At 47.9% G+C, this 14,187-nt stretch overlaps 5 protein-coding genes across 5 annotated transcripts; 2 read left to right on the top strand and 3 right to left on the bottom strand.

Annotated features, from left to right (window-relative positions):
* Positions 1–616: 616 nt before the first annotated feature.
* C7M61_003830 (uncharacterized protein) lies at positions 617–2,095 on the top strand (the record flags this gene model as incomplete). Its single annotated transcript, XM_024859164.1, has 1 exon — positions 617–2,095. The coding sequence occupies one exon, from the start codon at positions 617–619 to the stop codon at positions 2,093–2,095; it is 1,479 nt and encodes a 492-aa protein (XP_024712838.1).
* A 1,123-nt stretch (positions 2,096–3,218) lies between these two features.
* On the bottom strand, positions 3,219–3,623 carry C7M61_003829 (CFEM domain-containing protein; the record flags this gene model as incomplete). The annotated part of the gene is made up of 1 exon (XM_024859163.1): positions 3,219–3,623. One exon carries the CDS (start codon positions 3,621–3,623, stop codon positions 3,219–3,221), a length of 405 nt encoding a protein of 134 aa, XP_024712837.1.
* A 1,739-nt stretch (positions 3,624–5,362) lies between these two features.
* On the bottom strand, positions 5,363–6,883 carry C7M61_003828 (glycoside hydrolase family 32 protein; the record flags this gene model as incomplete). The annotated part of the gene is made up of 1 exon (XM_024859162.1): positions 5,363–6,883. The coding sequence occupies one exon, from the start codon at positions 6,881–6,883 to the stop codon at positions 5,363–5,365; it is 1,521 nt and encodes a 506-aa protein (XP_024712836.1).
* A 1,968-nt stretch (positions 6,884–8,851) lies between these two features.
* C7M61_003827 (uncharacterized protein) lies at positions 8,852–10,519 on the top strand (the record flags this gene model as incomplete). The annotated part of the gene is made up of 1 exon (XM_024859161.1): positions 8,852–10,519. One exon carries the CDS (start codon positions 8,852–8,854, stop codon positions 10,517–10,519), a length of 1,668 nt encoding a protein of 555 aa, XP_024712835.1.
* Positions 10,520–11,541: 1,022 nt separating this feature from the next.
* On the bottom strand, positions 11,542–13,668 carry ACF2 (Acf2p; the record flags this gene model as incomplete). The annotated part of the gene is made up of 1 exon (XM_024859160.1): positions 11,542–13,668. The coding sequence occupies one exon, from the start codon at positions 13,666–13,668 to the stop codon at positions 11,542–11,544; it is 2,127 nt and encodes a 708-aa protein (XP_024712834.1).
* Positions 13,669–14,187: the final 519 nt, after the last annotated feature.

Genomic DNA, 14,187 nt, shown 5'->3' with positions numbered 1-14,187 from the left:
CGAGCCACTTCCACCAAGCCAATCCACCTCATAGCACCTTTCATTTACATCTGGCTACCGTACCATCCAACATTCCCTTCCTTCTAAAACCCCATTCCCTACAAAAATCAAATAACCGTCACACCCTGCCCACCCGCCCGACCCACCTCCTCGATTGGCTCACCAGACTTAACCCGCTATGCATCTGCGATAACAACCCATCTCCCTTCCATCGCTTCACCACTGAAGTCCCTCCATCCCTGACGTCATATACCCTTCCGCCATAACCCTCCACCCCACGACCCCTCCGCCAACAATGGCGGGCATCAACAAACGAAATACACATTGCCAGCGCCAAAAGCTCGGCGTCATGTAAAAACCGTAGTGGTGCGGCTCTGCGATCGCCTCGCTTACCCACGCTAACACCGAAGCGAACGTAAACTCATGTCAAGCGGGCGTTGACGTGCTTCTACATAAAAAATAATCCCAGTCCCCGTTTTCCCAAATCCCCCAAAAAGGCCAAGAAATTCCCTTTCCTCGTCCTCGGCGTGTCTCAGTCCAATTCCCTGCAGCCGTATCGCCAGTTTCATTTCGCAGCCGTACCAAAACATCTCCAACTACAATGCCGCCGTATACCATGGAGGTCCGGTTGGACAACCAGCTTGCGCTTTTCCGGCCTGGCGACTGGGTCACGGGCGAGGTGGTGCTCAAGGTCTCGGAGCCGTTTGAAATCAAGGACATCGTGGTGCTGCTTCTGGGAGAAACGGAGTCATGCAACTTCCAGCACGACGATAACCGGAGGAGAATGAGTGGAAGCACCCGTTTTCGCCTTTTCGAGCTTTCCCATAGGGTTTTTCCAAAAACGCACAATTCCACGCACAATTCTGATCGCTACGAGTTGGACAAGGGTATCCACAAGTTCCGCTTTGACCTAGCGTTTCCAGCTACCCAGGTGGAAGCACGGTGTGTGATGCAATTTGACTGGAACAGGCTGTATTTGCAGACGCAGTTATGGAGGAATACGGCCGAATTGGCGCCTGGGTCGCTCACATCGACGGATCTCCCGCCTTCGTTCAATACTATCTTCGGCATGGACAGCTACGCTGCAGTGAAATACACTGTGGTTGCTTCGGTGGGACGACCAGGGAAAACGGCAGTGGGAAACGTCAAAAAAATAGAGCTCCGTTTCTCGCCAACGCTACATTCTGCCGTGTGCTCAGTTCAGCATTTGACGGAACATGGCTTGTTTCTTCCAGACTGGAGTCGAGGAGGCACACTTCTCCAGCTTCAGTACGACCAGAGCAAACGACAAGATCGGAGCTTTTTCGATAAAATGTTCTCGTCGGGCTCCTTCACCTTGCCGCTTGACGCCGTGGTGGAGTTCAAAAACAGCAACATGTCCCGGTATGCTCAGGGCTCCACCAGCAGGGTTCTCCATCAAGAAGACATTCTTTCGGACGTTTTACGGGTCAAGCTTGTGTCGCCATTTTCGTACAAGGCCTTAAAAGAGGCGCTTTTCGGGCGCTACGTCATCAAACTCGGCCAGGAGGCCGCCGTTCCTCGTCTCGTTATCAGGCAAGTCAAAATCACCATCATTCAGCATCTCCGCTACTCGGGCTACCTGGAAAAAGAAGCCACGCATCGGATCCCGCTTGCAAAACACACCCAGTACCGGAAAGTCGATTTCTCCAGGTTCCAGCGGGAAAACTACCCTGGTTACGAGATATTCCGGGAAATCCCTAAAGAACACTCGTTTTTGGCCGCCCCACAAACAGCCTATCTGTACGAGTTGCCGGCAGAATGGCTAGAATACGGTCTTTTCACCGACGAACAGTCCTTTGTGGCGCCGAATATCCAGTGTGACTACCTGCTTGAGTTTTCCATCAAGGTCTTTTCGTCAGCTGAGCAGGGGAAGCACTATGATGTGGTTTGCGAGGCGCCGATTCTTTTGGTTCCTCCTCGTCACACAGATCACGAAGGTGGAGGTCCACCGGCTCCGTCCCATGGAGGTCCCGTCCGTGTGGCTCCTTCTGAAGCAGAACCTGTCCGTGTGGCTCCTCTGGCAGATGCCGAGGAAGCTCCTCCTTCGTACCAGGAGGTGATGCAGAGCTCGTAGGGAGGGGTGTGTGGGTGGTTTTGGCTGGTGGTACTGCCAAAGTAATAATAATAATAATAATTAATAAAGCATCGACTTCTTTGTGGAGGCACTATATTGGCCTGCTCACAGTTTTAAAGGGGCTAATGAAGGCATCGTCTTGTTCTTGATGGATATGAAGAGATTATTTAAATGTCTTGCCCTTGTTATCAATTGATTTGATGAAGGTGTTGTCTTGGTGGACAAGAGACACTAGGACCTAGTTTTCTTTCCGTTGTATCAGTTCGTTTAATGAAGGCAATGAAGGCACCATCTTGTTTTTTATGGATAAGAAGAGGTTACCTAAATATCATACCCTTGCCAACTATGCATAATCCAAAATCAAAATTGTGATGTTGTCACTATAAGAGTCAGAAGGTTGCCATCCTGTTCGTCAATTGTGGTGACCAAAGAAATCAGTGTTGTATGGAACGCACCTGGTGTTCCCTAAGACTCACCATATTTCCCTTGCCATACTCGCTTGTGAAATACTCTACATCTTTACTCTTTCATTGCATCTCCGTTTAATTCGTCAATGGAGTCGATGCCCTTCATTTGTGACTTTCCAGAGTCCAGAGCACCACTTAAAATTATCAAGAATCTGGACCACCTCCTCCCTCTTGCAAAGGCCTGAAAATTTCCAGAAGGCGTCGAAATATCTATTCGATTCCGCAATTCCATAATCAAGGGTCACAGATTCTCAGCTCTCCAGATGGCCTCCGATGAATCTCCCTTGAAAAGGGTGGTATCGCAGTACCTATTGATAATATACTTCCCACCAGGACTCCTAAAACTCACCCAATTCATGTATTTTTAAAGAATTTGTGAGTGAAATAGAAGTCGTATCTATAAAGCGTACTATGTTGGAGCAGAGACGTCACTTCCCGAGTGCTTTTCTGAAGCCTTCCCTCCACGAACAATCTCCTTCTACTAACTTCCCCCATAACCATCACAAATAAACTCCAAAAACCTCCCTCCATAAGCACAACCAGCGTTTCATGAGAAGACTCCACACCTCCAATACCTCCTACTCAACTCCACCTCCCCATCTACACCTACAATAATCCCTCCCAACCTACAACAAATCTCAAACTTCATACATTATCTATGGAGCCTGGGTGGTGGCGGGAGACACGGCGGCGGCGTCCAAGGAAGCCGAAACAGCATCGCCAACAATAAAGTATGGCTCCCACACACCAGCAGACTTACAAGCACTCTGTGCCAAAGAAGTAGCACTCTTCACATCTTCACCCTGGCACTTTTCAGCAATACACTCTCCCACAGGCTCGGTCCAAGGCAGCATCACACAGAGACAGCCTGTATCCCAGTAGGGACAAGGCGTTGAGGAGGTGTCTTTGGCGAAGCACTCTTTTGCACATTCGGGCAACTTTTCGTTGATTGGGTCCGCCAAGCCGTTGATGGAGGCTGTTTTAGGCACGGCTGGGTAGGTGGACCAGTTTTCAGCAGCAACGGCGGTCAAAAGGGCGAAAAGGGTGGTAGTGAACTTCATGGTGGTTTGATTATACGGTTTTGGAGGGAAATCTACAGTATTTATAGAGGGAAGGAGGTTATAGAGGAAGGGGGCTATAGGAGGAAGAGAGGAGACCGAGTCGGTGAAGCTGGAGCGTAAATGCAACTGTGACGCAGGTGACGAGTCAGGAACGCCGTTTGATGCATCCTTGACGTGCAGCTAATTGAGTAGTTGGTTCATGAGCTTTGATGGGGATTTAAGGAGACATGACGGGAGGTTTTTTAATTCTTTAACTTCTTGTTTCTGCCCAATTGACTCAATTGATCAATTGAGTAGAATCTCTTTTTTTTATTAGCGCCATTGAATCCACATCCCACGGCCGATATCTCCTGGTGCGTATCATCCCCGATTTCGGTACAACCGCAGAGCGTTCACATTCCAAACTGGACTCGGATAAACTTTCTGTAAAACGGCGACCGGTGACTCCGAGGCGTGGGGGGCCTCTCACGGTGGGTGGGTGGATCGACGACGAGATCGGCTTTGAGATGAACATGCACTTTTTGCAGCCAATCCAGAAAGCCACCGTCGGCTATGCGAGAGGCGTGGTAATTAGGTTGCCGAGTTGGAAAGAAAGCGTTTTTGGAGTTGATGGTCTTTGGGGTTTTGGGGAGATATCACAATCTTCTGGCGTACTAGTGTCAATTTATCGTTTTGTGTGCTTATGAGTGCTGTTCAACTAGGCAGAATGGTCAATTGAATGCTCGTTTATTAAGAGTCATTTAAGTCGCTCGCATGGAATTTAGCAAAAACGACCATCAGATGATGGAAAGCCGTAAAAGTCTGTTTAAGCTTCTGGGTTTAGGTCTCGGATCTGGCCAAGTTCTTTGAGTTTGGAGAAATGAGCCAAGCTCTTTGAGTTTGGAGAAATGAGCCAAGCTCTTTGAGTTTGAAGAGACGAGCCAAATCCTTTAAGTATGAAGAAATGAGCCAAGTGCTTGAAGTTTGAAGAAGTAGGCCGAGTCCTTTGAGTTTGAAGAAATAGGCCGAGTCCTTTAACTTTGAAGGAATAGGCCAAGTCCTTTAACTTTGAAGGAATAGGCCAAGTCCTTGAAGTTTGAAGAAATAGGCCAAATCCTTTAACTTTCAAGAATCGGGAGATTAGCCCGCCACTGTGGTACAACGCCGTTCTGACAAATCATGGTTTGCCCGAAGATGCCTATTCCTGAGCCACAGACCGTTTATACTGTAGCCAGTTCACAGGCCGTCAATCCACCTACTAAGCCAGCTTCAGTGCCACAGGCATGAGTAAGCCGTTGATCTGCCACAATCAAAGAAGCTTTGATCGGCTAAGGTGATCCACCTCCTTCTGCCTCTAAGCCAGGGCCACATCGACCTAGGGCCACATCGACCTAGGGCCACATCGACCTAGGGCCACATTGACCCTAGGACCACATTGACCCTAGGACCAGGATGATTCCAGAACCTAGTATCCGGACACCTCGTCCAATTGATTTCTACACTTAGCTAAAACCAAAAACTTTTATCAACTAGTCCTCTTATCAACTCGTCTTTTTATCGACTCGTCTTTTTATCAACTCGTCTTTTTATCAACTTAGTCTTTTACCAACTTGTTCTTTTTCAACATAGTCTTTTACCAACTTAGTCTTTTATCAACTTAGTCTTTCACCAACTTGGTCTTTCATCAACTTAGTCTTATCAACTTCCTCTTTCACCAACTTCCTCATTCACCAACTTCCTCCTTCATCACCTTCTCTCTTCTACGCCTTCAACGACAACTCATCCACTTTGACATCCACTGCGTAAATCCCATCAGCAGAGGCTCCCACCTTCACAGACGCAGGAAGATGGCCCGAACTGAAGAAAAACGTATTGGTGATTGTACTCACTCCGTCGTTCAAAAACACCTCCAAAAGGTTCTTGTCCACAATGGCCCTGAGCTTGTAGGTCTTGTATCCATCTTTATCAGTCTTCAAGGGCTCTGCAATGGCAGAAATCTTGTCTGTGAAAAATACGTTCTTGTTGAACTCATTGTCCACGCCTCTATCGATAAAGAACGCCTCGGCGTTGGCATCGTAGCCAAGCTTGATCTCTTCCTGGGTTCCATTGGCCTTATTCGATAAAATCGAAACCTGCAATTGCTTGCTGTTGAGCTCCTTAGGAGATAAGGTAAAACCCACCTCAATGTCGAAAACACCGGTGGAGTTTCCACTCACCGAAATGCTCTCGTTCTTGTACAAGGTATGGTTCAGCGTCTTGAACAAATTCTGACGCTTAATAGATTCTCCAAAAATAGGCGTCTGCACCAAAGTCAACAAATCCGTTTCGGGGTTTCCTGGCACTTTCGCCAAAGTGTGGTTTCTGACGATTCCAGTGCTTCCTCTCCATGGATCCGTAGGAACATGTCTAGCATACTGCCAGTTTGAAGCCCAGGCTACACCCAAAACGCCGTCTTCTGAAGGTGTATCGCTGAATGTCTGGAAAGCGTAGTAGTCCTTTCCGTGGTCGTGAATCCTAGTTTGATGATCGTCAGGCGTGAACTTATAACCATCAAAATCGCCAATAAAGTACTGGTTGGCAGATCCACCCAAGGGCATTCCTGGGTTAATCGCCAAAATCATCACCCACTTCTTCTCGTCCGTGCCCTCCACAGGAAGCTCCATGAGACCTGGACACTCGTACTGGAATCCGTATAATCCAGCGGAAAAGTTCAGGTGCAAAACCCAGTTTTTGAGGTCTGTGGATCCGAAGATCTGGATCTTGTACTCTTGTGATTTTGCAAGCACCATGACCCAGTGGTTTGACGGCTCGTGCCAGAAGACCTTGGGGTCACGGAACTGGGTGGAATTGACCTCGAGCACAGGGTTGTTTTCGTACTTTTCAAAGGTGAAGCCTCCGTCTGTGGAGTAGGCCAATTCCTGGACCTGGGCATCTTCGGAATTCAACGTGTAGAGCGCCACGGCACGCTGGCGGGGGTCCACGGACTCGTTGAAAAATCCCGACGTGTTGTTGTAGTCCACCACCACCGATCCAGAAAAGATTCCTTCTCCTTCTCTATCTGGAGCAATAACGGAGCCGTGGTCGGTCCATTTACTCAAATCCGTGGACGACGCATGGCCCCAGTGAAGGTCCAGCTGGCCTGTTGTGTCGTTCGGGGTGTACTGGAAGTAGAGGTGGTACAATTCGTCTTTGGCGTCGTACCAAGGTCCGTTGGGGTCGTTCATCCAGCCGTTTTGGGGCGTGAAGTGGATGAGCGGTCTGTTTGAGGTTGCTAGAACCATTGCGGTGTTAAGGGCGCCCAAAAGAAGGGGGACGATGGAAATCATGGATTTGTGATCGGTTTGGATGGCGGTATTTATGGGTTGAATTTAGGGTAGCAACTTTTCGCAGCCTCGGAAAAACTCGCATTGTTCCCCACATATTATTAATGCGAGGGGATTTTCCGACGCGGAGGTGGAGGAAAGTTGGGGCATCGGGGGATGATAAACGGCAGAATTTGGGGATTTATTGGGACGGGATTTTGCTGGTGAGATTTGACGAATGTAAAATAATTGCGCGAAAAAGTACAAATGGCTGGATTTCAAGACGATCTCTTCGGTGGACTAATCAGCTTTCTGTAATCAGGTTTCTGTACTTGAGCATTGAGCAAATATTTGGTCAACATATGGTGAAGAGCATGGCCAAGTTGATTTCGCTTTTGCTTTTGTGGCTGCCATAGTAGTAAGCTCTGTAACTTATGTTATGCTAGAACAAAGTCTGAATGGTATTGGAGTGATCAATAGTCCTTGACAAAGCAGACTGGAAAGCTAACGTTTGTTATCGAAGTGACTAAAACCACTTGTCATCAGAAAAACGCCTTTGGAAAGCATGTATTTTTCAAGGAATCCCAGATTTCCAATGAAGAAAGTGCTTTGTTCAGTGGCTGCACCTTCAATGGGCGAACCTCATTCCCAGCAGAATCACAACTTTAATCCACCATAGTATGACAATTCCTGAAAAGCAACTGGCAATACCTGAAATTAAAATGGCACACAAAGCTCCTGAGATCCCTAACACATCATACAACGTCTTCGAGTCATCGACTTAATACCTCGTTGATTGTTCAAAAACCACTCCAAAAAACAACCAAAACTATTTGTTTCAATCTCCTGGAACTGGAAGCTTCGGAGATCCTCCCCGGAACAATCCCGGATAAATGCAGAGTGACCGGAGAGTTATTAACCGCCAACCCGATCAGAGACCGCATCCACAGGTCCAAGAAGCCGTTTCACAAAAGTGGTCTGCTGCAGCAAGCGCCGTAAAAGAAAAAAAATTTGCATCCCAAGGGTCCACTCGTTGCAGATTCACCGACTAGTGACTATTTTCACGAACCCATAAACCATTGAGTCTGAAACCTTTTGAAGCTCTTTTCTCATCCAAAACTACCCCATGGCAATCTTCCCTATTTCAGCAACAAACCTTTGAAGCCCAGACCCGGATAAACCAGTAGCAAGTCGCCTATTGGAAAAAGAAACCGGATTCGTCAGCGCTGTACCACGTCTTGAGTTTCAAGAAACAGGGCGTTTGCCGAAGTAGAGCGGTTGTGGCTTGTGCGATCTCGCATGGAACTACGGGAAAAGCAATGAAGTTTTCCGTAAGGCGGGTCGGTTGGATTGACTAAAACCGCTATTCCGCTAGCAAAGACAGAACGATTGCCGCTTGCGTAGGCCAAGAAAAGCGGTTCCGAAATTTGCATCTTCATATGTGCAAGCATCTTCGAATATATTGCCTAATCACCTCAGGTCAAGTGACCGGTTCCTGGAGAATGGTAATAAAAGAGGAGGGGCGCCGCAGACGCCGCAGAGGGTGCATAAGTGTGGATCTCTTATCGCTTAAGTGAGAGAGAGCGTTGAGAGAGAGACGACATTCTGCTCCTTTCGTCCGCTCAGTAGCCCTGACCGAAAAGCCTCCAAAATAACCACGTCAATCGATCGCCAAGACTGCCGTTGACAGTTTTCCAAGAAAATTCAGCTGTCAGTGTCAAAGATGTGGCTGTCACGTGCATTATCTACGCAATAAAGGCGTCACCTCGCTCAACTGTGGTTGCAAAATACTGCACGCTGTGCGTCTAATTTGCACCCATTCTGTATTACCGATTTGCAATGCTCTTCTAATTCGGGCGTTCTTCCGATGATCTGCATAGGCAGCCGAACAGCTTCGTCATCGGTTGTATTTAAACCTTCCGAATTTTCACTTTTCAAAAACTAACCATGGGTGTCGTTGCAGTCAAGAAACAGCACGAGAAGGGATCCACCGTTCCCACCAAGGCGGAGGAGAAGGAGCTCCACAACATCAATGTGGAGGAGTTTTCGTTCGACAGTGAGTCGCAGGCCGACTCTCTCGTGTCCAATCCTTTCAAAGACCCCGTTGTTGCAAAGTTTTATGGTGATTTGTACGAAAGAGTCGAGTACGAATGCCGTGGAGCGTTCGATCCAGAAATGGAGTGGACCGAGGAGGAGGAGAAGAAGATCATCAGAAAGTTGGACTGGCGTGTGGCCCTCAGTGCATGCATCATGTTTGTCGGTTTGCAAGTCGACAGAGGCAATTTGGCCCAGGCCGTTGTGGACGACTTGTTGCCTGAATTGGGCATGAACACCAACGACTACAACACCGGAAACACGATTTTCCTAGTGGCGTTTTTGTTGGCGGAGTTACCCTCGCAGTTGATTTCCAAGAAACTCGGTCCTGACATTTTCATTCCTATTCAGATGATCTCGTGGTCCATTGTGGCTGCCTGCCAGGGTGCCATGACCAACAAAGCCGGATTTTACGTTTGCAGAGCGCTTATTGGTGTTTTGGAAGGTGGCTTCATCGCCGACTTGGTCTTGTGGCTTTCGTACTTCTACAAATCCACCGAGTTGCCGCTTCGGTTGTCGATGTTCTGGACGTCTCTCTCGCTTACCCAGATTTTCACCTCTCTCTTGGCCTTTGCCATTTTGAGAATGAGAGGCATCCACGGCTTGTCTGGCTGGAGATGGCTTTTCATCATCGAGGGCATCTTCACCTTTTGCATCGGCGTGCTGGCCTTCTACCTTATGGTTCCTTCGGCCGTTCAGACCAAAAACAGGCTCCATCCAAAGGGCTGGTTCAACGAAAGAGAAGAGAAGATCGTCGTCAACAGGGTCCTCAGAGACGATCCTTCCAAGGGCGACATGCATAACAGACAGGGCTTGTCGATTAAGATGATCGCCAAAGCCGCCTGGGACTACGATTTGTGGCCCATCTACGCCATTGGCTTTTTGGCGTACATTCCTCAGAGTACCATTCAACCTTATATGACGTTGGCAATGAGCTCGCTAGGATTCGAGCGTTTGATCGTCAACTTGCTCAACATCCCCCAGGCGGTGATCCACATTATTTTCCTTATTGCATTGACGTGGTTTTCAGAGTATGTCAACGAACGTTCGCTTGTGTCGTTGGCATTACCCATTTTGACCGTTCCGTTCATGGGTGCCATCAGATGGTGGCCTGGAAGCATGCATAACGCCTGGGTCACCTGGTTTTTGGTCACCATGGTGTTGGCGGCTCCGTATATCCACGCTATCTGTGTGGCATGGGTCTCCAGAAACTCCAACTCCATCAGATCCCGTTCGGTTTGTTCGGCCTTGTACAACATGACGGTCCAGATCGGTAACATCGGCGCTTACAACATCTACAGAGAAGACGACAAGCCTTTGTACCGCAGAGGCAACACGCAGCTTTTCATCATTGCGTGTGTGATGTTCCCGTTGCTTGTGATGGTGAAGTTGTACTATATCTGGAGAAACAAGCAGAGGGACCAGATATGGAACGCCATGAGTGCCGAGGAACAGGAGGAGTATGTGAGGACGACGACAGACGAGGGCAACAAGCGTCTTGATTTCAGGTTTGACCACTAGGCGTGTGTATATTTATAAAGTGATACAGAGAGAGGGGAGGTGTAGTCTATTGGGGAGTAGTACATTGAAAAGTAGTATATTGGAGGAGTTGATGGAGGAATTGGGGTAAGAAGTTGAGTTTATGAGGAAGGAAGTTTCAATTGTTCAAGTATTTTGAGTTGTGGTTGAGCTGCTCTGATTACGGGCTATTGAAGTCAAGTTATGGTGGAGAAGAAGGAATAGAAATTGATCAAAATACTATGTTATAGGTAAATCTGCCCCGATTTGGCTTCCAATGAAGGAAGGTTAAGTTGAAGATAAAGGAGCAGCAATTATTCGATGATTCTTTACTTAGGTTAATCCAATCTGACTACGGCTTTCGTGAAAAGAGAGTTGTGCTGAAGAAGGAGTAGCAATTGTTCATATACTCTTTATTATGGGTAGATTTGCTCTGATATGGTTTTCATTGAAACGAAGAGGAAAGTCATGATGACGAAGAAGAGTACTGATTGCTCAAACGTGCTTTGATTAGGTAAATCTGCTCTGATGTGGCTTCCAATGACGGTGGGAATATTTTAAGATTGATGCAATTGAGTCGAAATATTAGATATCATCATGCAAAATGATATCACCAATGGGTTAAGGATCAATTAAAGTTTTAAAAGTGCTCATTACATTTGTAACAGAGTGAAATAACAGAATAAAGTGAGTCGGTCATTGACGATTTCTACATTCTTGTTCCGCCTATGGAACGCAATGGTTAGCGTTAGTAGACTTTCATTGAAACCAGGCGGTAAATTCCCTAAACGGTGAAAGTAACTTTCCAACTATACTGCAATTTTTCATCCACACTTGCTCATGGAGCCATAGGTTGTGAGCTCTACCGGAATTCGCTTAATCCATTCTGGAAATCTTGTGTTCCAAACTTCCTTATTTCTCTTCCCCTTGAGCCACCGTTTTCGGCCAATCGCTACATCGCCCAAAGTGCACCATGTCAATTCTGACTTTTGATATATCCTTGAAAATCCTGTTCAACCCCCTCCTCACTTGGCTCCACCAATACCCGCCAAGTAGGCCAAGGCCCACGAACGGGTCATTCCAGGGTCGATCAAGTTGTTCTGCCAGTCCTGCCGGGAAAACCACTTCCACGAGTACTTTGGATCGAAAAGGCCCGCGTTCAACTTCAAAATGCCCTGCCAGCCATCGGGGATCTTGTCAACAATTCCCGCCAATTTGGCGTCCCACTCCTCCTTCACGTACTTGGATCCTCTCATGTACGACGACATTGGCGTGATGGGAATCATGTGGATACCGTGCACGAACTCGTCGCCAACCGTTCCCCTGCCGAAGAAGGTAGCAAAGTCGATCTTGTTTTCGAAAAGAATACCTGAAACCTTGTTGGCGGTAAAGCGCTGTGGCAAGAGGTTGTTGTCGGAAGTGTACATCATGTAGTAGTTGAGGGCCGTTCTCTCAATACCAAGCATCAAGTTAGCAGCCATCTCCAACTCCTGGTTGTTGATGATCTGACCGTAAAGCTTGAGGGCATAAATGGAATGGTAGTCTTCCGACGAGGACTCCTCGTTTTTGCCGTCTCCACTGGGGAAAATACCGTGGGCGAAGGAGTGGCCGTGGAACCAGTCGAAGTTACGGAATTGGGGGAAGTAGGGGTCGCTGTCTGAAGGGTTTCCGTAATCTCTGATCAATGTGAGAGCGTAGTTTTTGATCAAATTGTCGTTGGCAGTCAACCACGATGGGTCAATGCGGGCCACAATGGCAATGGCGTGGATGTGGTAGCCGTAATGGAAATGGTGGTCGTTGTAGTTCAGGTTACCGAAATCCTGGTCGGGTGGAGTATCGGAAATGACACCTTTCCAGCTTTCGTCGTAACGCAAGGGGTGCTGCTGCTGGTTGCTGGCGTACTTTTCAATGGCAGCCTTGATTTTAGGCAAAATCTTGCCGGTGAGGTTTTGGTCCTGAAGCACAAAATGGGTCACCATGGCAAGGTAGGCGTATTTGTCCAACTGCTTACCGCCGAAATACATCGAGTCAAGGTCACACTGGCCGGCCACGTCTTGCTCAACCTCCTCAGTTGCAACCTGACCAATGAGCTGTTTGACTTCGTTGGTGTAGTTGCCTGGATTGAAGCCAAAACCGTCTACAGCCGTCCAGGGCTCAAAGCCAATATCAAGGGGCAAATTGGGCACCTCAAACTCTAACTTATCGGTGACGTAGCCCCTCATGGGTCCGTTTGTAGGAGAGTCAAGCTGCATTCCACTGTCCCTCTTTTTGATATCCTCCTTGAGGGTGACCTGGTGGTGGGGGAGACACCAGACCAAGGTGGATCCCAGGTTACTGGAGCCGTGGGTTTCGTAATTGAAGGCGTAGGTGCCTGTTTTTCTGTCTGGATCAACGGATCCAGAGAGTTTGGCGTCAATGGGGTATTTTCCACAAGCGTCATCGTAAGCAGGAGACTCGCCCTTACACACTTGCACCACACAAAGCTTAGACGCGTTGTTTCCCACAATGTGGTTGTTGTCGGCCAACTGAAGATCCACATTGGGGTCTCCACTAAGGTAGATCAGCCATACAAGCTGGTTGAACAACTTGACCGTGTACTTGGCGGTCCGGTTCTGGTTCACGATTCCCACTTTCTTGAATTCCATGAATCCCACCTGCGACGAAAGCACGGGCACGAGGTTCTCGTAGATACCAGTCACGAAACCCATTCCGTAAGTCAATGGCATGGAGATTCTGCCCTGTTCGTTGGCCAATTCCACCAAAGCAGCAAGTTTCTCGTTTTTGATCGTGGTGACACGTAAGTTGTTTCCGAAATTGGGCGCCGTGAACGTAAAAGACTTGATTTTAGGAGGATTGAAGAAGAACTGTGCTGGGTTCTGTTCTGGGTCAGGACCAAAAACATACTGCAGCGAGTCTGTATGGTTGAAGGCCATGCCCCAGTCGGAATCTCCGTCTTTTGTGACCCATAAGGAGTAAGGAAGAGGCCATGTTGGGAAGGTTTGATCGTCCAAAAGGAGGTTATTGAAGGTGTTGTTCGTTTGGATGGGACCTTTCGATGCCGAGTTGACCGGAGGCTGGGAATGAGGGCCTCTCACAAAGTGTCCTGGAGGTTCACTGGTACTAAGGGGGTTTTTGAAAAGCTCAATGGGCATTTTGTGGAGAATGAATGTAGATCAAAGTGGTTGATTTGGTAGACCAGGCTGTGTCGCACTGTAGGTTGCGGGAGACACAGCGACATTTTTGCAGCCACCGGCCAACCCGGGTGGGACGCGTGTGCCGAGGGTGGACCACGGTGACATTCGGGGTTTAGTGGCCGAGGGTTGCAGGGCCGATTTGATGTTGGAGTTTCGTCGGATTGATGTATGTCGTGCTGCTGCTGACGCATGGAAGCGAGAGGGGGGGTTTGTGGGGAGGGGCACGGCGGGGTACAAGACAACGATAAGCTTTGACTACCAAGCGAGGGCGATATGATGCAATTTTGAAATATGGAGGGTCCCTTTATATGAGTAGTTTTTACAATGTTTGTAATCAATACTTGAGATGGTGCAATTCCAGGCCTTATTTTATTTTGCAGCACAATAATATATTATTGAGACTATCCATCACGAATGACCTGTTGATATTGTTGCACTTTCTGATAATTGCCATGCTTGTTTAACTCTTTTCTTTTC

The sequence above is a fragment of the Candidozyma pseudohaemuli genome, assembly GCF_003013735.1.
Source record: "Candidozyma pseudohaemuli strain B12108 chromosome Unknown scaffold00010, whole genome shotgun sequence".
NCBI classification, from domain to species: Eukaryota; Fungi; Ascomycota; class Pichiomycetes; order Serinales; family Metschnikowiaceae; genus Candidozyma; species Candidozyma pseudohaemuli.
Note: the sequence above shows the minus strand (reverse complement) of the source record. Positions and strands in the feature narration are given on the sequence as shown.